General features: G+C 49.9%; 1 protein-coding gene across 1 annotated transcript in view; it reads left to right on the plus strand.

Annotated features, from left to right (window-relative positions):
• Nucleotides 1-18139, plus strand: part of ARHGEF37 (Rho guanine nucleotide exchange factor 37) — a 189583-nt gene that overhangs the window by 100741 nt on the left and 70703 nt on the right. Inside the window, exons 5-7 of the mRNA XM_075344636.1 lie at nt 13050-13173; nt 13282-13426; nt 15860-16065. Of these exons, the coding sequence (XP_075200751.1) occupies nt 13050-13173; nt 13282-13426; nt 15860-16065 (475 nt within the window). The remainder of the gene's footprint in view (nt 1-13049; nt 13174-13281; nt 13427-15859; nt 16066-18139) is intronic.

Below are 18139 nucleotides of genomic sequence, written 5' to 3' on the forward strand. Positions count from 1 at the left end.
ATACATATATAATGCACAGACACATAGAAAACAGCAACGTACGTTCGGAGGGCTGGTATTTGGCAAGATACTGCTCGCCATATAAAGTCTATGGGGACCAGAATCGGGCACAGAAGGGTAGGAGCAAACGCTTCATACTTACCCATCACCGGGCAGCTGTCACACTGCTCCAGCGGCTTCTCCTCTTTTGAAAATGCTGGCCTTTCATTATTCCATTTAATATTCACTGCTTCCACCACTCACCGGTGGCTGTGATTGGTTGCAGGCAAACACGCCCCCACACTGAGTGACAGCTGTCACACTGCAACCAATCACAGCCGCTGGTGGGCGGGTCTTTATCGTGCAGAAAATTAATTCAATAAATAATTTTAAAAAAACGGCGTGCGGTCCCCCCAATTTTGATACCAGCCAAGATAAAGCCACACGGCTGAGGGCTGGTATTCTCAGGATGGGCAGCTCCACATTATGGGGAATCCCCGAGCTTAAAAATATCAGCAAGCAGCCACTCGTAATTGCTGCATCCATTAGATGCGACAGTCCCGGGACTCTACCTGGTTCATCCCGATTGCCGTGATGCGGTGGCAATCAGGGTAATAAGGAGTTAATGGCAGTCCATAGCTGCTACTAAGTCCCAGGTTAATCATGGCAGGTGTCTGAGACACCCCCCATGATTAACCTGTAAGTGAAAGTAAATAAACACATATACCCAAAAAAATCCTTTACTTGGAATAAAAGACAAAAAACACCCACCCTCTTTCACCACTTTATTAAAACCCCAAATACCCCTCCAGGTCCGGCGTAATCCACACGAGGTCCCACGACGCTTGCATACTGCTCCAGAGGCGTCTGAGAGCTAGTACTCAATGCAGCATCGTTCCATGAACGAGGCTGCAGGGTTAACTACAGGTCATTTCTCACGGTCGGTGATGTGAACACATTACCGCTCACGAGAACTTCACGGCCTCACAAGCAGTAATAGGGTGATGTCACCGACCAGCAGTGAGCCTGCGAGAACTCAGACCCAAGGACCCGCAGGGTCACTGCTGTATGAGAAATACTGTTGGGGGTTAAAACACATGCATCAGAAATAAAAGCTGTAATATCTATCTATCTATCTATCTATCTTTCTATCTATCTATCTATCCACTATCTATCCACTATCTATCTATCTATCTATCCACTATCTATCTATCTATCTATCTATCTATCTATCTATCTATCTATCTATCCATTATCTATCTATCTATCCACTATCTATCTATCTATCTATCTATCTATCTATCCATTATCTATCTATCTATCTATCTATCTATCTATCCATTATCTATCTATCTATACTGTATATCCATTATGTATCTATTGATTTATCTATCTATGAATAAGGAAATGACAACACACATTTTTTTTTTTCAACGTGCTTTATTGCATTGAAGGCATAAAAACACAGGTACCAACCCGCAGCAAAACCGCGGCAAACTGTGGTAAAACCGCATGCGGTTTTCAGGTGTGGTGTGCAGCGTTTTTTTTGCCGCAGGTGTGGTAATCTTTCAGAGGGTGTGGCATTTTCTTAAGAAAATTCCATTTTCTAGTCCTCATAGGGCCTAAGGCTATGTGTGCACTAGAAAATAGATTTTTCTTAAGAAAAATCCGCACACTGTGACAGAATACCGCACCTGTGGCAAAAACCGCGGTAATAATGCGGTTTTGCTGCGATTTTTCCGTGGGTTGGTACTTGCGGTTTTTTACCATTATCTATGGAAAAAAACGCAGGTACCTGTGGAAAAGAAGTGACATGCACATTAATTCCCTAGAGGAAAATCCACGGGTAAATCTGCAGGTATAAAATAACGCACAGCATTTTTTTATACCTATTGGTTTTGCTGGGGATTGACTGCACAAATGTTAGAAACATTTTCTGCAGCAAATCCGTGGTAAAATCAGTGGTAAATCCACCTTACATCTGGTTGAGTTTCAAGAAACAGACGTTGACTTCCAGGGTGTTACTTGTACAATAGTTCATTACCTTCTTCAAGAAAGCTATTTGCAAATGTTTCTCCCATGGAACATTGCCGAAAAGTCTCTATACTCGACTGGTATCTTCTGGGAGAACCACGATCTCCCCAACCTCACCTCTGCTAGTAGCATAATATTAGGTTACCATAATGTAATATAGACACATACAGTATACAGTGTGTATATATATATATATATATACATATATATATATATATATATATATATATATATATATGTATATATATATATATATATATATATATATATATATAAAAAATATTTATTATTATAGCGCCATCAATTCCATGGCGCTTTACATGTGAAAGGGGTATACATAATAGGGACAAGTACAATAATCATAAATGTGACGCCCTGGGCAAGCCAGGGGTCACAGGTCATAACACCACCACACCCTACACCCCAGTTAGGAACACCAAGGCTAACCTAAAATCCTTGTTGCCTTCCTCCAGGGGCTGATGTCCACACCAGGGGGTGGGCCAGGCGGTTGGCTCCACCCACCAAGGAGTTCACAGCCCTGGAGGCAGGAGAACCAGGCAGTTGAAGCCAGACTAGAGTCTGAGGAAGAGTTCAAGCCAGGGGAGTGAAGTAGAAGGAAGTGGTAAAGGAGGACAGGAGAGTAGTGACAGAAAAAGGAACAGTTAAGAAAGCCTGAAGCTGGTCCGGGTGTGTGCCCCGGACAGAGACAGCAAGGTCAGCAGACGGCGGTGACTGTCTGCAGGGGTGGCTGTTTGGAGGTTGCCGAAAGGACCGCGGACGGGTGGTGGCCCGGCGGTACCAGAGCGGTATACGAAGAACAGTCAGCACCAGTGGCAGGGGCCTTTCGGATCCCGGCAAGGCTAGGAGTCGCCGTGAATTTGCCAAATCCGTTAGTGAAGGGGACCTCTGGGTCTCCCAACAAGCAAGTCCCGATTGAAGGCAACAGTCCAACCGTTACAGAGAGACACCGCCACCGCCAGGGCACCAGTTTCTCAGGGCCAGCGCCTGCGGGCAAAGTAGGGATCCTCTGGCCCATATCCAAGCCGGGGAGCGGGTTACCGGTGGGAGCCCATCGAAACCATCATCATCTTAGGTGCAGGAAAAGGGACCGTCACCGTCAACTATTGGGGAAAAGCAAGTGCAGCCATCCGTGGGAACCGTCTTTCCAGCCATGTGTTTTACCGAGAACTGTGTCATCGTCTCAGGCTGAGTGAGTACCACAGTGCCGCAAGGCACAGCGCTGCCCCCGCGTCCCTGCACCCCACCAAGCCCTGCATCACCCTCCTCATCACTGGGCCCCGGGACAACCAACCCCCTACCCACGGAGGGGAGGACTAACATCTAGCTGCTCCATACCATCACTCCCGGGATCCCCATACAGAGCAGCGGTGGTGTCAACAAATCACCACAACCGTGGGTGGCGTCACGGACAATAAACTATCCCAAAACCCAATCCCCTTTCACTCACGGGCGAGGAGCGCCGCTCGAGTCCCCGGGATCCGGCCCATCGCTCGAGCCACCGAGCAGCAGCAGCAGCAGCAGGCCGCAGCAGCCGCAGCCGGACCCGAGCAGTGGGAGAGCGCGGCGTCCCCTCCTCCGCCCGCGACAACTTGGCGTCACGAACAGGATCTTACCGCTCTGCCGTTGGGTAGAGGTGCGCCTTGTGACCACCGGAGGTATCCGGCCGGAAAATTTCAGAAGTCACCATCTTTGGCGCGAAAAGTTCCCGCTCGAGCGTCTTCTCGAGTAGTAGAGGCGCGAAGGACAAAACCCCGCCCCGATAGAGGAGGGGCCGGAAAGAGGCTAAGGGGGACGGAAACAAGATGTCTGCGCCCGACGGAGCCGCTGGAGGAGCGGTGGTCGCAGCCGCAGTGGCACCCGTGGATAGGAATGGGCCTGCCCTGGCCCCAGCCGCGCTGGCGGGAGGTGCCGCGGCCCCCGCGCTCGCTCAGGTGATGCCGTTCTCATTGCCCTATTCGCCCGGAGCTACCTGGCTACCGCAGTATGACGGGAAACCTGATGCTTTACAGGTCTTCCGGAAAAAGCTTAACCCGTTGCTAGAACTGTACCCCCTGACCGATAAGCAACGTGCAGCGGTAGTGCTGGGCCAGTTAACCGGCGCGGCTGAGCAGGAGGCGGAGACCTGGGCCGAGGGGGACCGGTTCTCTGTAGCCACCATCTTTGAGAAGCTACAGACTGCCTTTGAGACCCGTACTGAAGCTGAGCTGAGGATGCAGTTTTACCAGTGCCGGCAACGGTCTGTGGATAGCATTCGGGACTATGCTTTACGTCTGCAAACCGCCCTCCGCACGCTAAAGCGGGTGAATCCTATCAATGAGGCGGACAGCAACAAGATGTTAGTAGAGCAATTTGTGCAGGGCATGAGGTCCCCTGAGGATCGCAAACAACTCCGGCTGTGGGCCCTAGAACACCCTGATGTGGACTTTTCTGTGTTAAAGGAACGGGCCATTAAAGCACTGCAGCCCCCAGCTTCAGAAATCTTGGAGCCAGCCCCGTGGCCCATTGAGACGGCCCCCGTTGTGGTGGCCCCTGCCCTACCAACCTCTCCAATACCTACAGCCCCAAGCAGCACGATGGAGGAACTGGCAGCCCAGGTCCGTCGCATGGACGGAGACCTCGCCAAGATTCTCGCTGCACTCCAACCTTTGACCAGATCCCAGCCTCCAGCACAGATACAGCTTGCCGACAGCCCTGAGGATGTTCCCTCGATGCAGTGGAGAAGTGCTAACAACCAGCGGAGCAGACCTCCAACCTGCTACAAGTGCCGTAAGCCTGGGCATTACTTCCGACAGTGCCCGTTAAACGAGCAACCCCTGGGGCCCCGGGCCAATCCTCAGGAGTAGAACCCCGTGGCCCCCCAGACTGGCGGGACCGGTATATCAGGGCCCGGCCCATCATCCACGTGGCTGTGGACGGCATACCGGTGATGGCTCTCTTGGACACTGGATCACAGGTAACCACCATACGGTATTGGGGGATAGACGAGCTGGCACCCCCAGATACTAGTATAACACTAATTGCTGCTATTGGACTCCCATTGACCCAAGTGGGGTATAAACAGGTGGCTATGACAGTGGGGCAAGCTGAACTGCAACACCAGGGTATGATTGTGATCATGAGTGAACCCAGTGATCATAACCCGAAGATAGTGCTAGGAACCAATGTGATGGAGCACTGTATGGGTGATGTGTTGGCCCTACTGCAACAGCTGGCCGCCACGGCGGCGGGGAGCTGACAGAGAGCTGTGCAGCGTGAGATCCGAGCCTTGATGTACCGCCAGCATGTAAACTCCACGGGAGGAGAGATTGGTGGAGTGAGAGTGATGGATGTTGCTCCGTTGGTTGTGCCCCCTGGGAGTGAGATGATGATTTGGTGTAGGGCAGCAGTAGGGCCTCAGGGGCGTGACTACCCTGCCATGATGGAGCCCATACCCTCCGAGCACTGGCCCACTGTAATGGCCGCCCGAGGGGTGGTAGACGTGAAGAAGGGGAGAGTGCCCGTGAGGGTGTTGAACTGTGGGGAGGAAGAAGTCAGGCTTCCCCGGTATGCCACCATTGCCAAGCTACTCACCCTAGATCCCCACACCATCCATGAAGCCAGTCCCTCCGTCTCCCCACCTACTACCAGCACTTCCCCGCTGCAAGGGGAGGTAAATGAGTGGCACCAACAGCTACACGTGGGCACTGATGATACCCCTACACATCACAAAGCAGGGGTATACAGGGTGGTGCGGGAGTATGAACAAGTTTTCAGCAAACATCCACTAGACTTTGGGCAGATCAAAGGGGTCCAACACCACATCCCCACCGGTGAACACCCCCCTATCAAAGAGAGGTACAGGCCCATTCCCCCTGCCCATTCCCCCTGCACATTACCAGTGTGCCAAAGATATGTTGAGGAATATGAAGGAGGCAGGGGTTATTCGGGACAGCTGTAGTCCCTGGGCCGCTCCGTTGGTACTGGTCAAGAAGAAGGATGGTACCATGCGGATGTGTGTGGACTACCGGAAGATTAATCAGATAACGCATAAAGATGCCTACCCACTGCCCCGTATTGAAGAGTCTTTGGCCGCACTGAGAACCGCAAATTACTTCTCTACCCTATACCTCACCAGTGGGTACTGGCAAGTGGCAGCAGTGGCCCCGGAGGACCGGGAGAAAACCGCCTTCACCACCCCAATGGGGCTCTGTGAATTCAATAGTATGCCATTTGGGCTGTGCAATGCCCCTGGAACCTTCCAACGGCTGATGGAGTGCTGTCTGGGACATCTAAACTTCGAGACCGTCCTGTTATACCTGGATGATGTGATTGTGTACTCTCAGACGTATGAAGCCCATCTGGAGCACCTAGCCGAGGTGTTCGCGTCCCTTGCCAAATACGGGATGAAGTTGAAGCCCTCTAAGTGTCACCTGCTGAAACCCAGAGTGCAGTACTTGGGGCATGTGGTGAGTGCGGAAGGTGTCGCCCCCGACCCTGAGAAGATCACTGCCATCCAGGATTGGCCAAGACCAACCACCGTGAGGGAATTAAGGCAGTTTTTGGGTCTGGTGGGGTACTACCGACGCTTCATCAAGGGGTACACGAAGATGGCTGCTCCCATGCAAGACCTCCTCGTGGGACAGACCAAAGGTGGTAGAGCCATCGGAGCCCCACTGGTGTGGGAGGACAGGCATGAGGAATTCTTCCGCCAGCTGAAAGCGGCCTTGACTGGAGAAGAGGTCCTAGCGTACCCTGACTACGGCTGCCCATTCATCCTCTACACAGACGCCAGCAATGTGGGTTTGGGGGCAGTCCTGTCCCAGGTCCAGGATGGAAAAGAGAAAGTGATTGCCTATGCTAGCCGAAAACTCCGGCCGACTGAAAGGAACCCTGAGAATTACAGCTCCTTCAAGCTCGAGCTCCTGGCGCTGGTATGGGCTATCACTGAGCGGTTCCGCCACTACCTGGCCGCAGCAAAGTTCACCGCTTTCACGGATAATAATCCATTGACTCACCTGGACACGGCCAAGTTGGGCGCGTTGGAGCAGCGGTGGGTGGCCAGGCTAGCCAACTATAACTTCACTATCAAATACAGGGCCGGTCGTGTCAACATTAATGCTGATGCACTCTCTCGGATGCCCCACTTGTCAGAAGGAGGGTGCGAGTATGACGACCTCGAAGAGATCGAGTTGCCTGCATTTCACCAGCCACCAACTAAGAAGGTACATATCCACCAACAACGGGTGAACCTGGATCCACTGCCCAGTCAGGAGTGGCAGGAAGCTCAAAACCAGGCGCCCGCTGTCCGCCTAGTCAAGACCCTGGTGGAGCAAGGCGCTGCTGGGATAGACCCTGCCGCCCCAGCTGAAGCTCAACGCTTGTGGAAGGAACGGACCCGGCTGTGTCTACATCAAGGGAAGTTGTACCGTGAGCTGATCAACCCGAAGACTCATGAGAGAATCCGCCAGTTGGTTATCCCTCAAGCTGATGTACCCACTGTTCTGCAGGCATACCATGATGGTGCCGGACACTTTGGGTGGAAGAAGCTGGAGATGCTGTTGAGCGAGCGGTTCTATTGGAGTGGGATGCTGGAGTCTGTGGAGGCCTGGTGCCGAGAGTGCGGTCCTTGTACGCTGAGAAGGAAGGACGAAGCTAGCCAGAAGGCACCCCTCCACCCGATCATTACACATCAGCCGCTGGAGCTGGTCGCCTTGGACCATGTAAAGCTCACCCCCAGCCGAAGTGGGTACACTTACGCTCTGACCATAGTAGATCATTACTCCCGGTTCATGGTGGTTGTCCCGGTCAAAGACCTAACCGGCCGTACCGCCGCTAGAGCGTTCCAAGCTTACTTCTGTCGACCCCATGGGTACCCTGAGAAGGTGCTTACTGACCAAGGTCCAGCCTTTGAAGCGGAGGTGTTCCATGAGTTCTGTCAGCTGTACGGCTGCAAGAAGATCCGGACCACGCCTCACCACGCCCAGACCAACGGTATGTGTGAGAAGATTAACCATTTGGTCCTTGGCCTCCTCAAGACGCTGCCGCTGGAAGAGCGGAACCTGTGGCCGGAGAAGCTGCCTGACTTGGTCGACATGTACAACAATATCCCATCGAGCTCAACGAAGTGTACCCCAGCATATCTGATGAGGGCTCGTCCCGGCCGACTGCCGGTGGACCTGGAAATGGGACTGGAAGCCCCAGAGACACTCCCCTCGATGGCTGAATGGGACACCCGGCGGAGGGTGCAGTACCGACAGATTCAGGAGTATGTGGAGAAGAATTTAAGTCGGAGTCGAGAACAACAGTAGCGGCGCTTCAACCAGACGGCATCCGCAGGCCCTTTCCAGCCTGGAGATGTGGTGTTAAAGCGGAAGAGGAAGACCCACAAGCTGGATGATCAATGGGAACAAATCCCATACGTCATACAACCCACAGGATGGGAAGATGGAAAGGCCTACCAGATCAGTCGTGACCAAAGGGGCACTTTGGTCACGGTTTCCCGGGACCATCTGAAAAGGTGCCCACCAGCATTGAGGGCGACGGCTGAAGCACCAGTTCCTCCACCAGCAGAGAAGGCAAAAGAGGTGATCCACACTGTGATGGGTGACTTCCCAGCAGACTGGCCTACACAGAATGGCGTGGTGATTCTTCCAGTGATACTGTTCCCACAACCTGTGGATGAAGTGGTGGAAGCGGTCAACCGTGAGCCAGAACCAGTGCCAGTGCCCAGGGATGAACCTGTGCCCAGCTCCCCTATGCCTCCGCCTGCCCCACACGATAGCAGGGAGGAGGAACTGATTGTTCCCTCTGCCCCACTGCCTAGCCCCACTGACACCGGATCCCGGAGGTCCACCCGTCCCAACCTAGGTAGGCCCCCACTTAGGTACAGGGAAACCGTTCTTTAAAAGGGGGGGAGGGGGAAGAAAACATGTGTGTTTAAAGTGTGTTTGAAAAAGTTTTGCAAAAATGAGAATGATAACCGAAGATTTACCTGATTGTCTACCGTGATTGGAAACCGGCCGTTGCCGGCACCGTTGTCCCCGTGGGGACCCTTCAAAAAGTTGTTTGCTTAGAAACTTCTATGAACAGGCCCGAGAACTCGCAGGGCAACCACAAACGTTAAGTGGCTTGTAAATAAATCTGTTGTTGCAGCTACCGTTACCGCCTCCGGAGAGGCAGGTTGGAGGGAGGGCCCGCAGTGGAGCAGGCTGGGGCCCAGCCACCACAGGAACCGGTGGCTACCCTCTAGAGGGGAAGGACAGATCCCGCTCGGGTAACTTGTGCTGGACTGGGGTCAAGGGGTGCTGCCTGGTTTTTAGGGGCAGCATCAGGGCCAGGGTGCTTGGGTGGGAGAGAGCGGCAGCCGCAACTGTTTTAATGTTACCGTTTGCAACGTTTAAGTACCGAACCTCCCGATGTGGGATGATGTCATAAATTGTATTGTGTTTACCTTTTATATCTTTCCAGAAAATAAAACCAGTGTTGGACGGGCAGCCCGCGGACGGTCTGCATTTTGCTAAGGGGGAATGTGACGCCCTGGGCAAGCCAGGGGTCACAGGTCATAACACCACCACACCCTACACCCCAGTTAGGAACACCAAGGCTAACCTAAAATCCTTGTTGCCTTCCTCCAGGGGCTGATGTCCACACCAGGGGGTGGGCCAGGCGGTTGGCTCCGCCCACCGAGGAGTTCACAGCCCTGGAGGCGGGAGAACCAGGCAGTTGAAGCCAGACTAGAGTCTGAGGAAGAGTTCAAGCCAGGGGAGTGAAGTAGAAGGAAGTGGTAAAGGAGGACAGGAGAGTAGTGACAGAAAAAGGAACAGTTAAGAAAGCCTGAAGCTGGTCCGGGTGTGTGCCCCAGACAGAGACAGCAAGGTCAGCAGACGGCGGTGACTGTCTGCAGGGGTGGCTGTTTGGAGGTTGCCGAAAGGACCGCGGACGGGTGGTGGCCCGGCGGTACCGGAGCGGTATACGAAGAACAGTCAGCACCAGTGGCAGGGACCTTTCGGATCCCGGCAAGGCTAGGAGTCGCCGTGAATTTGCCAAATCCATTAGTGAAGGGGACCTCTGGGTCTCCCAACAAGCAAGTACCGATTGAAGGCAACAGTCCAACCATTACAGAGAGACACCGCCACCGCCAGGGCACCAGTTTCTCAGGGCCAGCGCCTGCGGGCAAAGTAGGGCTCCTCTGGCCCATATCCAAGCCGGGGAGCGGGTTACCGGTGGGAACCCATTGAAACCATCATCATCTTAGGTGCAGGAAAAGGGACCGTCACCGTCAACTACTGGGGAAAAGCAAGTGCAGCCGTTCGTGGGAACCGTCTTTCCAGCCGTGTGTTTTACCGAGAATAACGAATAACGTTTGGAACACCATTCTAAGTCCGAACTGGGTGCAAAAACCTAAAAAAACATCACTATGGGGAGATAAGGTATGCACACCAGTGACTATGTAAGGGGAATACATGAAATAGCAGAAACTGCTGTGTGACTACTGACTTGAAAAATCCAATAGCTATATGCAAGAGTGAAAATGTGAAAAATGGAATCTGCATTACTGCCATGAACATATGAATTAAGAGAAATTTAGCTACTGAATTGATCAATGCAATAGAGCCCCAACACTACGCCAAAGTATTTCTCTACGTTGGGGTCCCTAGCTTGTGTGTGTCCTCTCATGCAGTTAAAAAACTTACCGTGTATGGGAAGCTGAGACCCAGGCTATTTATGCGTATGATATGGATTGGCAATAGGTGTGGTTGGTGAGGGTTCACAAACGAAAAACTACTAACAATAACGAATAACGTTTGGAACACCATTCTAAGTCCGAACTGGGTGCAAAAACCTAAAAAAAATCACTATGGGGAGATAAGGTATGCACACCAGTGACTATGTAAGGGGAATACATGAAATAGCAGAAACTGCTGTGTGAATACTGACTTGAAAAATCCAATAGCTATATGCAAGAGTGAAAATGTAAAAAATGGAATCTGCATTACTGCCATGAACATATGAATCAAGAGAAATTTAGCTACTGAATTGATCAATGCAATAGAGCCCCAACACTACGCCAAAGTATTTCTCTACGTTGGGGTCCCTAGCTTGTGTGTGTCCTCTCATGCAGTTAAAAAACTTACCGTGTATGGGAAGCTGAGACCCAGGCTATTTATGCGTATGATATGGATTGGCAATAGGTGTGGTTGGGGAGGGTTTACAAACGAAAAACTACTAACTACTAACTGCTCTATTGCATTGATCAATTCAGTAGCTAAATTTCTCTTGATTCATATGTTCATGGCAGTAATGCAGATTCCATTTTTCACATTTTCACTCTTGCATATAGCTATTGGATTTTTCAAGTCAGTATTCACACATTTCATGTATTCCCCTTACATAGTCACTGGTGTGCATACCTTATCTCCCCATAGTGTGTTTTACCGAGAACTGTGTCATCGTCTCAGGCTGAGTGAGTACCACAGTGCCGCAAGGCACAGCGCTGCCCCCGCGTCCCTGCACCCCACCAAGCCCTGCATCACCCTCCTCATCACTGGGCCCCGGGACAACCAACCCCCTACCCACCGAGGGGAGGACTAACACCTAGCTGCTCCATACCATCACTCCAGGGATCCCCATACAGAGCAGCGGTGGTGTCAACAAATCACCACAACCGTGGGTGGCGTCACGGACAATAAACTATCCCAAAACCCAATCCCCTTTCACTCACGGGCGAGGAGCGCCGCTCGAGTCCCCGGGATCCGGCCCATCGCTCGAGCCACCGAGCAGCAGCAGCCGCAGCGGCAGCCGGACCCGAGCAGTGGGAGAGCGCGGCGTCCCCTCCTCCGCCCGCGACATAAACAATGCAAGACACAGACAGGTACAGGAGGATAGAGGTCCCTGCTCGCGAGGGCTCACAGTCTACAAGGGATAGGTGAGGATACAGTAGGTTAGGGTAGAGCTGATTGTGCGGCGCTGTATCAGACTGAGGGTTATGGCAGGTTGTAGGCTTGTCAGAAGAGGTGGGCCTTCAGGTTCCTTTTGAAGCTTGTCAAGGTAGGTGAGGGTCTGATGTGTTGAGGCAGAGCATTCCAGAGTATGGGGGAGGCATGGGAGAAATCTTGGATGCGATGGTGGGAAGAGGAGATGAGAGGGGGAGTAAAGAAGGAGATCTTGTGAGGATCGAAGGTTATGTGCAGGTAAGTACCGGGAGACTAGGTCAGAGATGTAGGGAGGAGACAGGTTGTAGATGGCTTTGTAGGTCATGGTTAGGGTTTTGAACTGGAGTCATTGGGCAATGGGAAGCCAGTGAAGAGATTGGTAGAGAGGAGAGGTCGGGGAGTAGCGGGGGGACAGGTGGATTAGCCGGGCAGCATAGTTTAGAATAGATTGTAGGCGTGCAAGACTGTTAGAAGGGATGCCACAGAGCAGGAGGTTGCAGTAATCCAGGCGGGAGATAATAAGGGCATGTACTAGGTTTTTTGCAGCTTCTTGGGAAAGGAATGTATGGATCCGGGAAATATTTTTGAGTTGAAGATGGCAGGAGGTGAAGAGGGCTTGGATGTGTGGCTTGAAGGATAGAGCAGAGTCTAAAGTTACTCACAGGCAGCGAGCACGTGGCACTGGGGAAAGTGAGCAACCATTGACATTGATGGATATGTCAGGAGGGGAAGTTGAGTGATGAGGAGGAAAGACAATGAATTCTGTTTTGTCCATGCTCAATTTTAAGAATCGAGCAGAGAAAATGGATGAAATAGCAGACCGACATTGTGGGTTTCTGGCTAGTAGGGAGGTGATGTCAGGTCCAGAGAGGATATACTGTATATCCATGGGAATAGAACACATTTTTTACTTAATTATCAGTTATCAATTATCATTCTGTAACATACAGTGGAAATTATTTCTTTGTATATTGCAGTTGGAATTCCCCTTTAGATAAAGCTCCCTAGAGTTAGTCAGTAAAAAGAAGAAATGTTCGATGAAAGTAATGTTTAGCCCAATGATACCAAAATGAATGGGACATACTTAGGTCTTTGATCTTTCAGATTCCTGGTATCGATGTGAAAAGTCTTTTCTCCAATCTTGATGAAATCCATTTAGTCCACGAATCATTTCTACGTGAACTAAAAGACACAGAAAATGACCAATCAAACCAGCTTATTCGTATTGGTAAGGTGAAAAATGAAATAATACATTATATTGTAGAACTTGTGAGATTATTACATATTAATATATAAAATAATGTATATTCCCCGGATCCATTCTGATTTTTTTTAGGAAGTCTCTTTCAGGAATTCAGCAAAGATATGGAAACTGTGTATAGTGTGTATTGTTATACATATTCCAGATCCACGTCACTGCTTCAGCATTACCAAGAGATACATGTAACTGAACTAATCCGAGAGGCACTGAGTTCCATATTGTAAGTATATCTAGAGCTCATGTATGATTATGGTTGTTTGTATGCCTGTTATCATTTACTGTAGGTATATGTGTTGGTCCTGGTGCTAGGGTATGCCATCTACTTCTCACATTGGAATGGGGGATCTTCCAACTGCTATGAGAACTACATGAAGTTGTAATGCTACGTAAATAGGATCTGTCATCAGCTATCAGCAGTCATTGACTCATTGCTTTTTATGCGGATGCACAGCAGTCAATTATGAATGCTCAATAGAGTCTTAACTGTGTGATAAACAGGAATTGCTCACCTGGAGGGGTTTTGTGAAACGCAACCACTGAAAAAGTGTGAACACGGCTGCTGCAGTCCCTGGGAAATAAATAGTAACAATGAATGGTAAGGGTTAACATCCACATTGCTGTGGAAGAAGTGAAAGCAGATCCTAAAAGTGATTTTATTCAATGTGTTTCGGAGTGGAAACTTCTTCATCAGGATGATCACCATTACATACTTTCCTCTTTTGCTATAGGCCTATTCCAGAAGGTAAAAGTATGTAATGGTGACTATCCTGATGAAGGAGTTTCCACTCCGAAACGTGTTAAGTAAAATCACTTTATAAGATCTGCTTCCAGTTCTTCTACGACAGTGCGGATGTTAACCCTACCATTCATTGCTAACCAGCAGACAATTCAAGAAGACGTAGGGCAAGCACTGTCTTTATGAATACACTGGATTTATAAACTACTTATAAACTATGTGCAAAATGTATTCCTTGATGATTACTGGTCTCTAATAGAAGAGTACATTTTCAGTATAACCTGATGACATTTCCACTTTAAGTAATGGTTCTTCTTCACAGATCTTCCCTGATCAGTGACACTCCAAGCCACCCAATTTCCCATGAAATTACTATATACCACTTCTCCATTCACTTACAGTATTATTCCCAAAATATTTACTCATCCCCTTTCCACAGTATAGCACACAACTTACTGATTGCTGGGAACCCCCATTAATCCTGACCGCAGGAACCAGCATCTGCAGGAGCGGAGGTGCACATGCTTTAAACTCTGCTCTATTCATTGTCTAAGTGACTGCCTGAGAAAGCAAAACACAGTGTTCTGCTATTTACAGCATTTCTACAGGGAAGAAATGCAGAAGAGATAAGCATATGCACCTCTGCTCCACTCAGGTTAGGATGCTAGAGCTGGTTCCAGTGCCTCATCCTCAGGATTGATGGAGGTCCCAGGGATCAGATCCCCAGCAATCAGTAAGATATTCCCTATACTATGTACAGTATAGGAAATAACTTGTTATTTGGAGAATAACCCATTATATTTTCCCTGTGCTGAACAGCTGGTTGTGAAAGCAAAGGCCATATGATGATTACTGCACACTCTGTGGCCATGAACCTTTTGATAGATAACACAATTACCACATAGTTCACGTTGTTACTGTAGCGCTCATCGCCAGAGATGGTAATGCGGCAAGCAGGAGTGGACCCACTGGACCACAGGGGGACCCCGAGCTTACCCTTTAGTGGAGGGGGCTTGACTAAGCGCCCAGCACGAAGCGGAGGTCAGGTACCACTCCCAGAGCAGTGACCAGGACTGTGGCAGCTGAGCCCCAGAGCAAGGACACAGGTGCATGCAAAGTCACTGGAGAAGCAAGTGCAGCCAGGATGGCTGAGGCTGGCCAATATAGACGGATACACTCACACGTGCTACAGGGCCATCAGGACAAGTGAGGCAGATGGCATGGCCAGGTAGACACACAGTCTGTATTATGGTACGGACCTCTGGAGTAGCTGAGGCTGGTGGCACAGCCAGGGTGGACAGACACAGGGTACCAATGGGACCGGGAGACAGGCAAGAACACTGTACACTGTAACGGAAGCACACTGGACAAAGGGACCTGACAACTAGCTCGCAAGAGTACAGAACCACTAACTAACTGAACATGTTGATCAGGCATCTTCCCTAGTGGGAGACTGCCTTAAGTACTCAGTGCCTCTCAGGGATAGGCTGAGAGGCACTTCTAGGGAATGACGTGCTGGCCCTTTAGGAGAAGGGCAGTGGGGCACACGCAGGCCCTAGGAGAACTCACCGGGAGGGAGAAGCAGGAAGCACCCATGTGGAGGACTGCGGAGAAGCCAGGTAGCGTGGTGAGAGTTGGCCACGGCAGTAAGTGTGTGTCCCTGCGAGGAAGGGAGCAAGGGGTACAGGAACGCCAGCGCTACAGTTTCTCAGTAATTGGTCATGCACATTTATTTTTTTAATTATTGTCCTTTGTATGACATCTTTAGAAAATGATTGTATCTGCTCAAATATGTATTTTTTTTAATGGGTAACAATGTTTGTTTTATACCTGTTCTGGAAGCCAAAGGTTTGTAATTCTACCATTTTATCGGTGCACCATGATATAATCTACCATCATTCCTTTCTTCGCACAAAGGAGTCAGTCATCATCCCAATACGCAGATCTCAGCTTCTACCTTGTTAAGCCTGTGCAACGTATCACCAAATATCCATTGTTACTAGAGAATATCATGAGAAAAGAAGCACAGGACAAAGACTCACAAGCTTCAATGCAGAGAGCGCACAACACCATGAAGGAGGTCAATGTCAACATCAATGAAAACAAGAGACGCAAAGAAGTTGGTGAGAAATGTTTAACTATATAGTTTTAATTTAAAGGCCTCCCATTCACATTACACTAACAGCAGCCAAAACCGCAGATGTTGACCGTTTCGGCAGACAGTCAGACATGTATGGTGATTAGTGATGGACGGACTCGCACATACCTGGGATCAGTGGGTCTAACCGGATTTAAAAAAAAATAATCTGGCCCGTAATTGATTCCGGATATCTGGCCGGATGACGGTCCCCATATAAGTGTATGAGAAATGAGCGAACCTTAGGCTCAAGGTTAGGAGTTCAACTTCAAAAAAGCAAGGTTAAGGTTCGGAATTTGAGTGAGTACGAACCTCTCAAGCGAGCAGCGTTGTGCTTGGGTATGAGTGATGCACAGCCCTGTGTGAGCCGCATGCAGTGTTTTGATCAGCTCACGTTTGGGGTAAAATCAGTGTGTTAAGAAGATGGTTTTGTGCACATACAAAACCAAAAACCAAAAGATTTGCAAAACCCCACCCACTCTGCCCTGGAAGTGTTTTGCTTATGGTTCATAAGCAAAACTCTTCCGGGAGAGGGTGGGCGGGCTTATGCCAATTTTTTCTTTTTTGTGTGTGTGCACACTACATCTTAACACAATGATTTTACCCCAAAAGTGAGCTGATCAAACACTGCACGCGGCTCACACAGGGCTGTGCATCAATTATTAAGTAATTGGATTACTTAATATTGAGCAGAATTAAGTATGCCGACTTTCCCCTATATACAGTATGAGCCAACACATAGCCCGCCGTATATACAGCATGAGCCCTCACATAGCTCCCTACATGCAGGATAAGTCTCCACACAGCCCCCTAAATACCGTATGAGCCCCCAAACAGCCCCCTATAAATAGTATGAGGCCCTACAGAGCCTCTACATACAATGAGCCCCCATATAGCCCCTATATACAGTATGAGCCTCCACATAGCCCCTCTATATACAATGCAAGTCCCACATATCCCCTCTATATACAATGTGAGCCCTCACATAGCCCTTCTATATGCAGTGTAAGCCACCACATAGACCTTCTATATACAGTTTGAGTCCCCACATTGCCCCTCTATATACAGTGTCAGGTCCCACATAGCCTCCTATATACAGTATGAACCCCCACAGTCTCCTTAATACATTATGAGCTCCACATAGCCTCCTACATACATGAAAGCATCCCATATACCTTGCTCCCATTTCTTCGGCGCTCTACTCCGGCCTCTGGTGCACTGACGCTCCACTCTGCACAGCACACGTGATGATGTGACGTCCACATGATTGCACTGATTGGTGGAACACGGAGACAGCAGCATCCTTCTCCACTATTGTGTCACCGCTGTCTGCATCCTGTGGACGCAAATAGTGGTGACATTGGGAGGGGAGGGCATGGTGCAGCCTGAAGGCAACTGTTTTATGCCCTCCAGCTGTCTTGTTCCTCAGGCCGGACCTGGAACAGCTAGATGGCCAGATGTGGCCCACAGGCCACACTTTGCCAAACTTTGTAGTCAAAGACTTAAATGTTTCTAGATCTGGAATGATATTTTCGGATTAAACTTGAAGGTGGTACAATGTAGTGAACAGTGAACACATATCTAAAGTTTGCACTATTGAATCTAAAAATGTAGCAGATTCCAAGGAAAGTGAGAGGCACTCCCAAGCCTGGGAGAGTCAGCTGGCTCTGTAGAAGCTGATTGATTGGCAGGTTTACTCTCACTTTCTTAGGCCCCTTTCACACATCCGTGAAAATCACGCACGTGTTTCACGGACGTGTTAAAGGTGCGTGTTCCCCTCCATGTGCCGTGTTTATGGCACTACGTGTGTTCTCCGTGTGTTATACGTAATAATACACGGAGAACGGAAAGCCCCGCCTTACCTTTTTCTTCCGGAGCTGTGGTGCTGAATGACAGCGTCCGGCACAGGCCACGCCCCGCTGATGCTGCTTCCGGCCCCCAGTGAAGATGATGCGTTGTTCAAATTTACTGGGGGACGGAGACTGCAGGGCTGGTGGAGGTGAGCTTGTGTTTTTTTTATTTTTAAAATGACTTGTGTGTTTCTCCGGCGCGTGTCACGT

Source organism: Anomaloglossus baeobatrachus, chromosome 4 (assembly GCF_048569485.1).
Source record: "Anomaloglossus baeobatrachus isolate aAnoBae1 chromosome 4, aAnoBae1.hap1, whole genome shotgun sequence".
Taxonomy (NCBI): Eukaryota; Metazoa; Chordata; class Amphibia; order Anura; family Aromobatidae; genus Anomaloglossus; species Anomaloglossus baeobatrachus.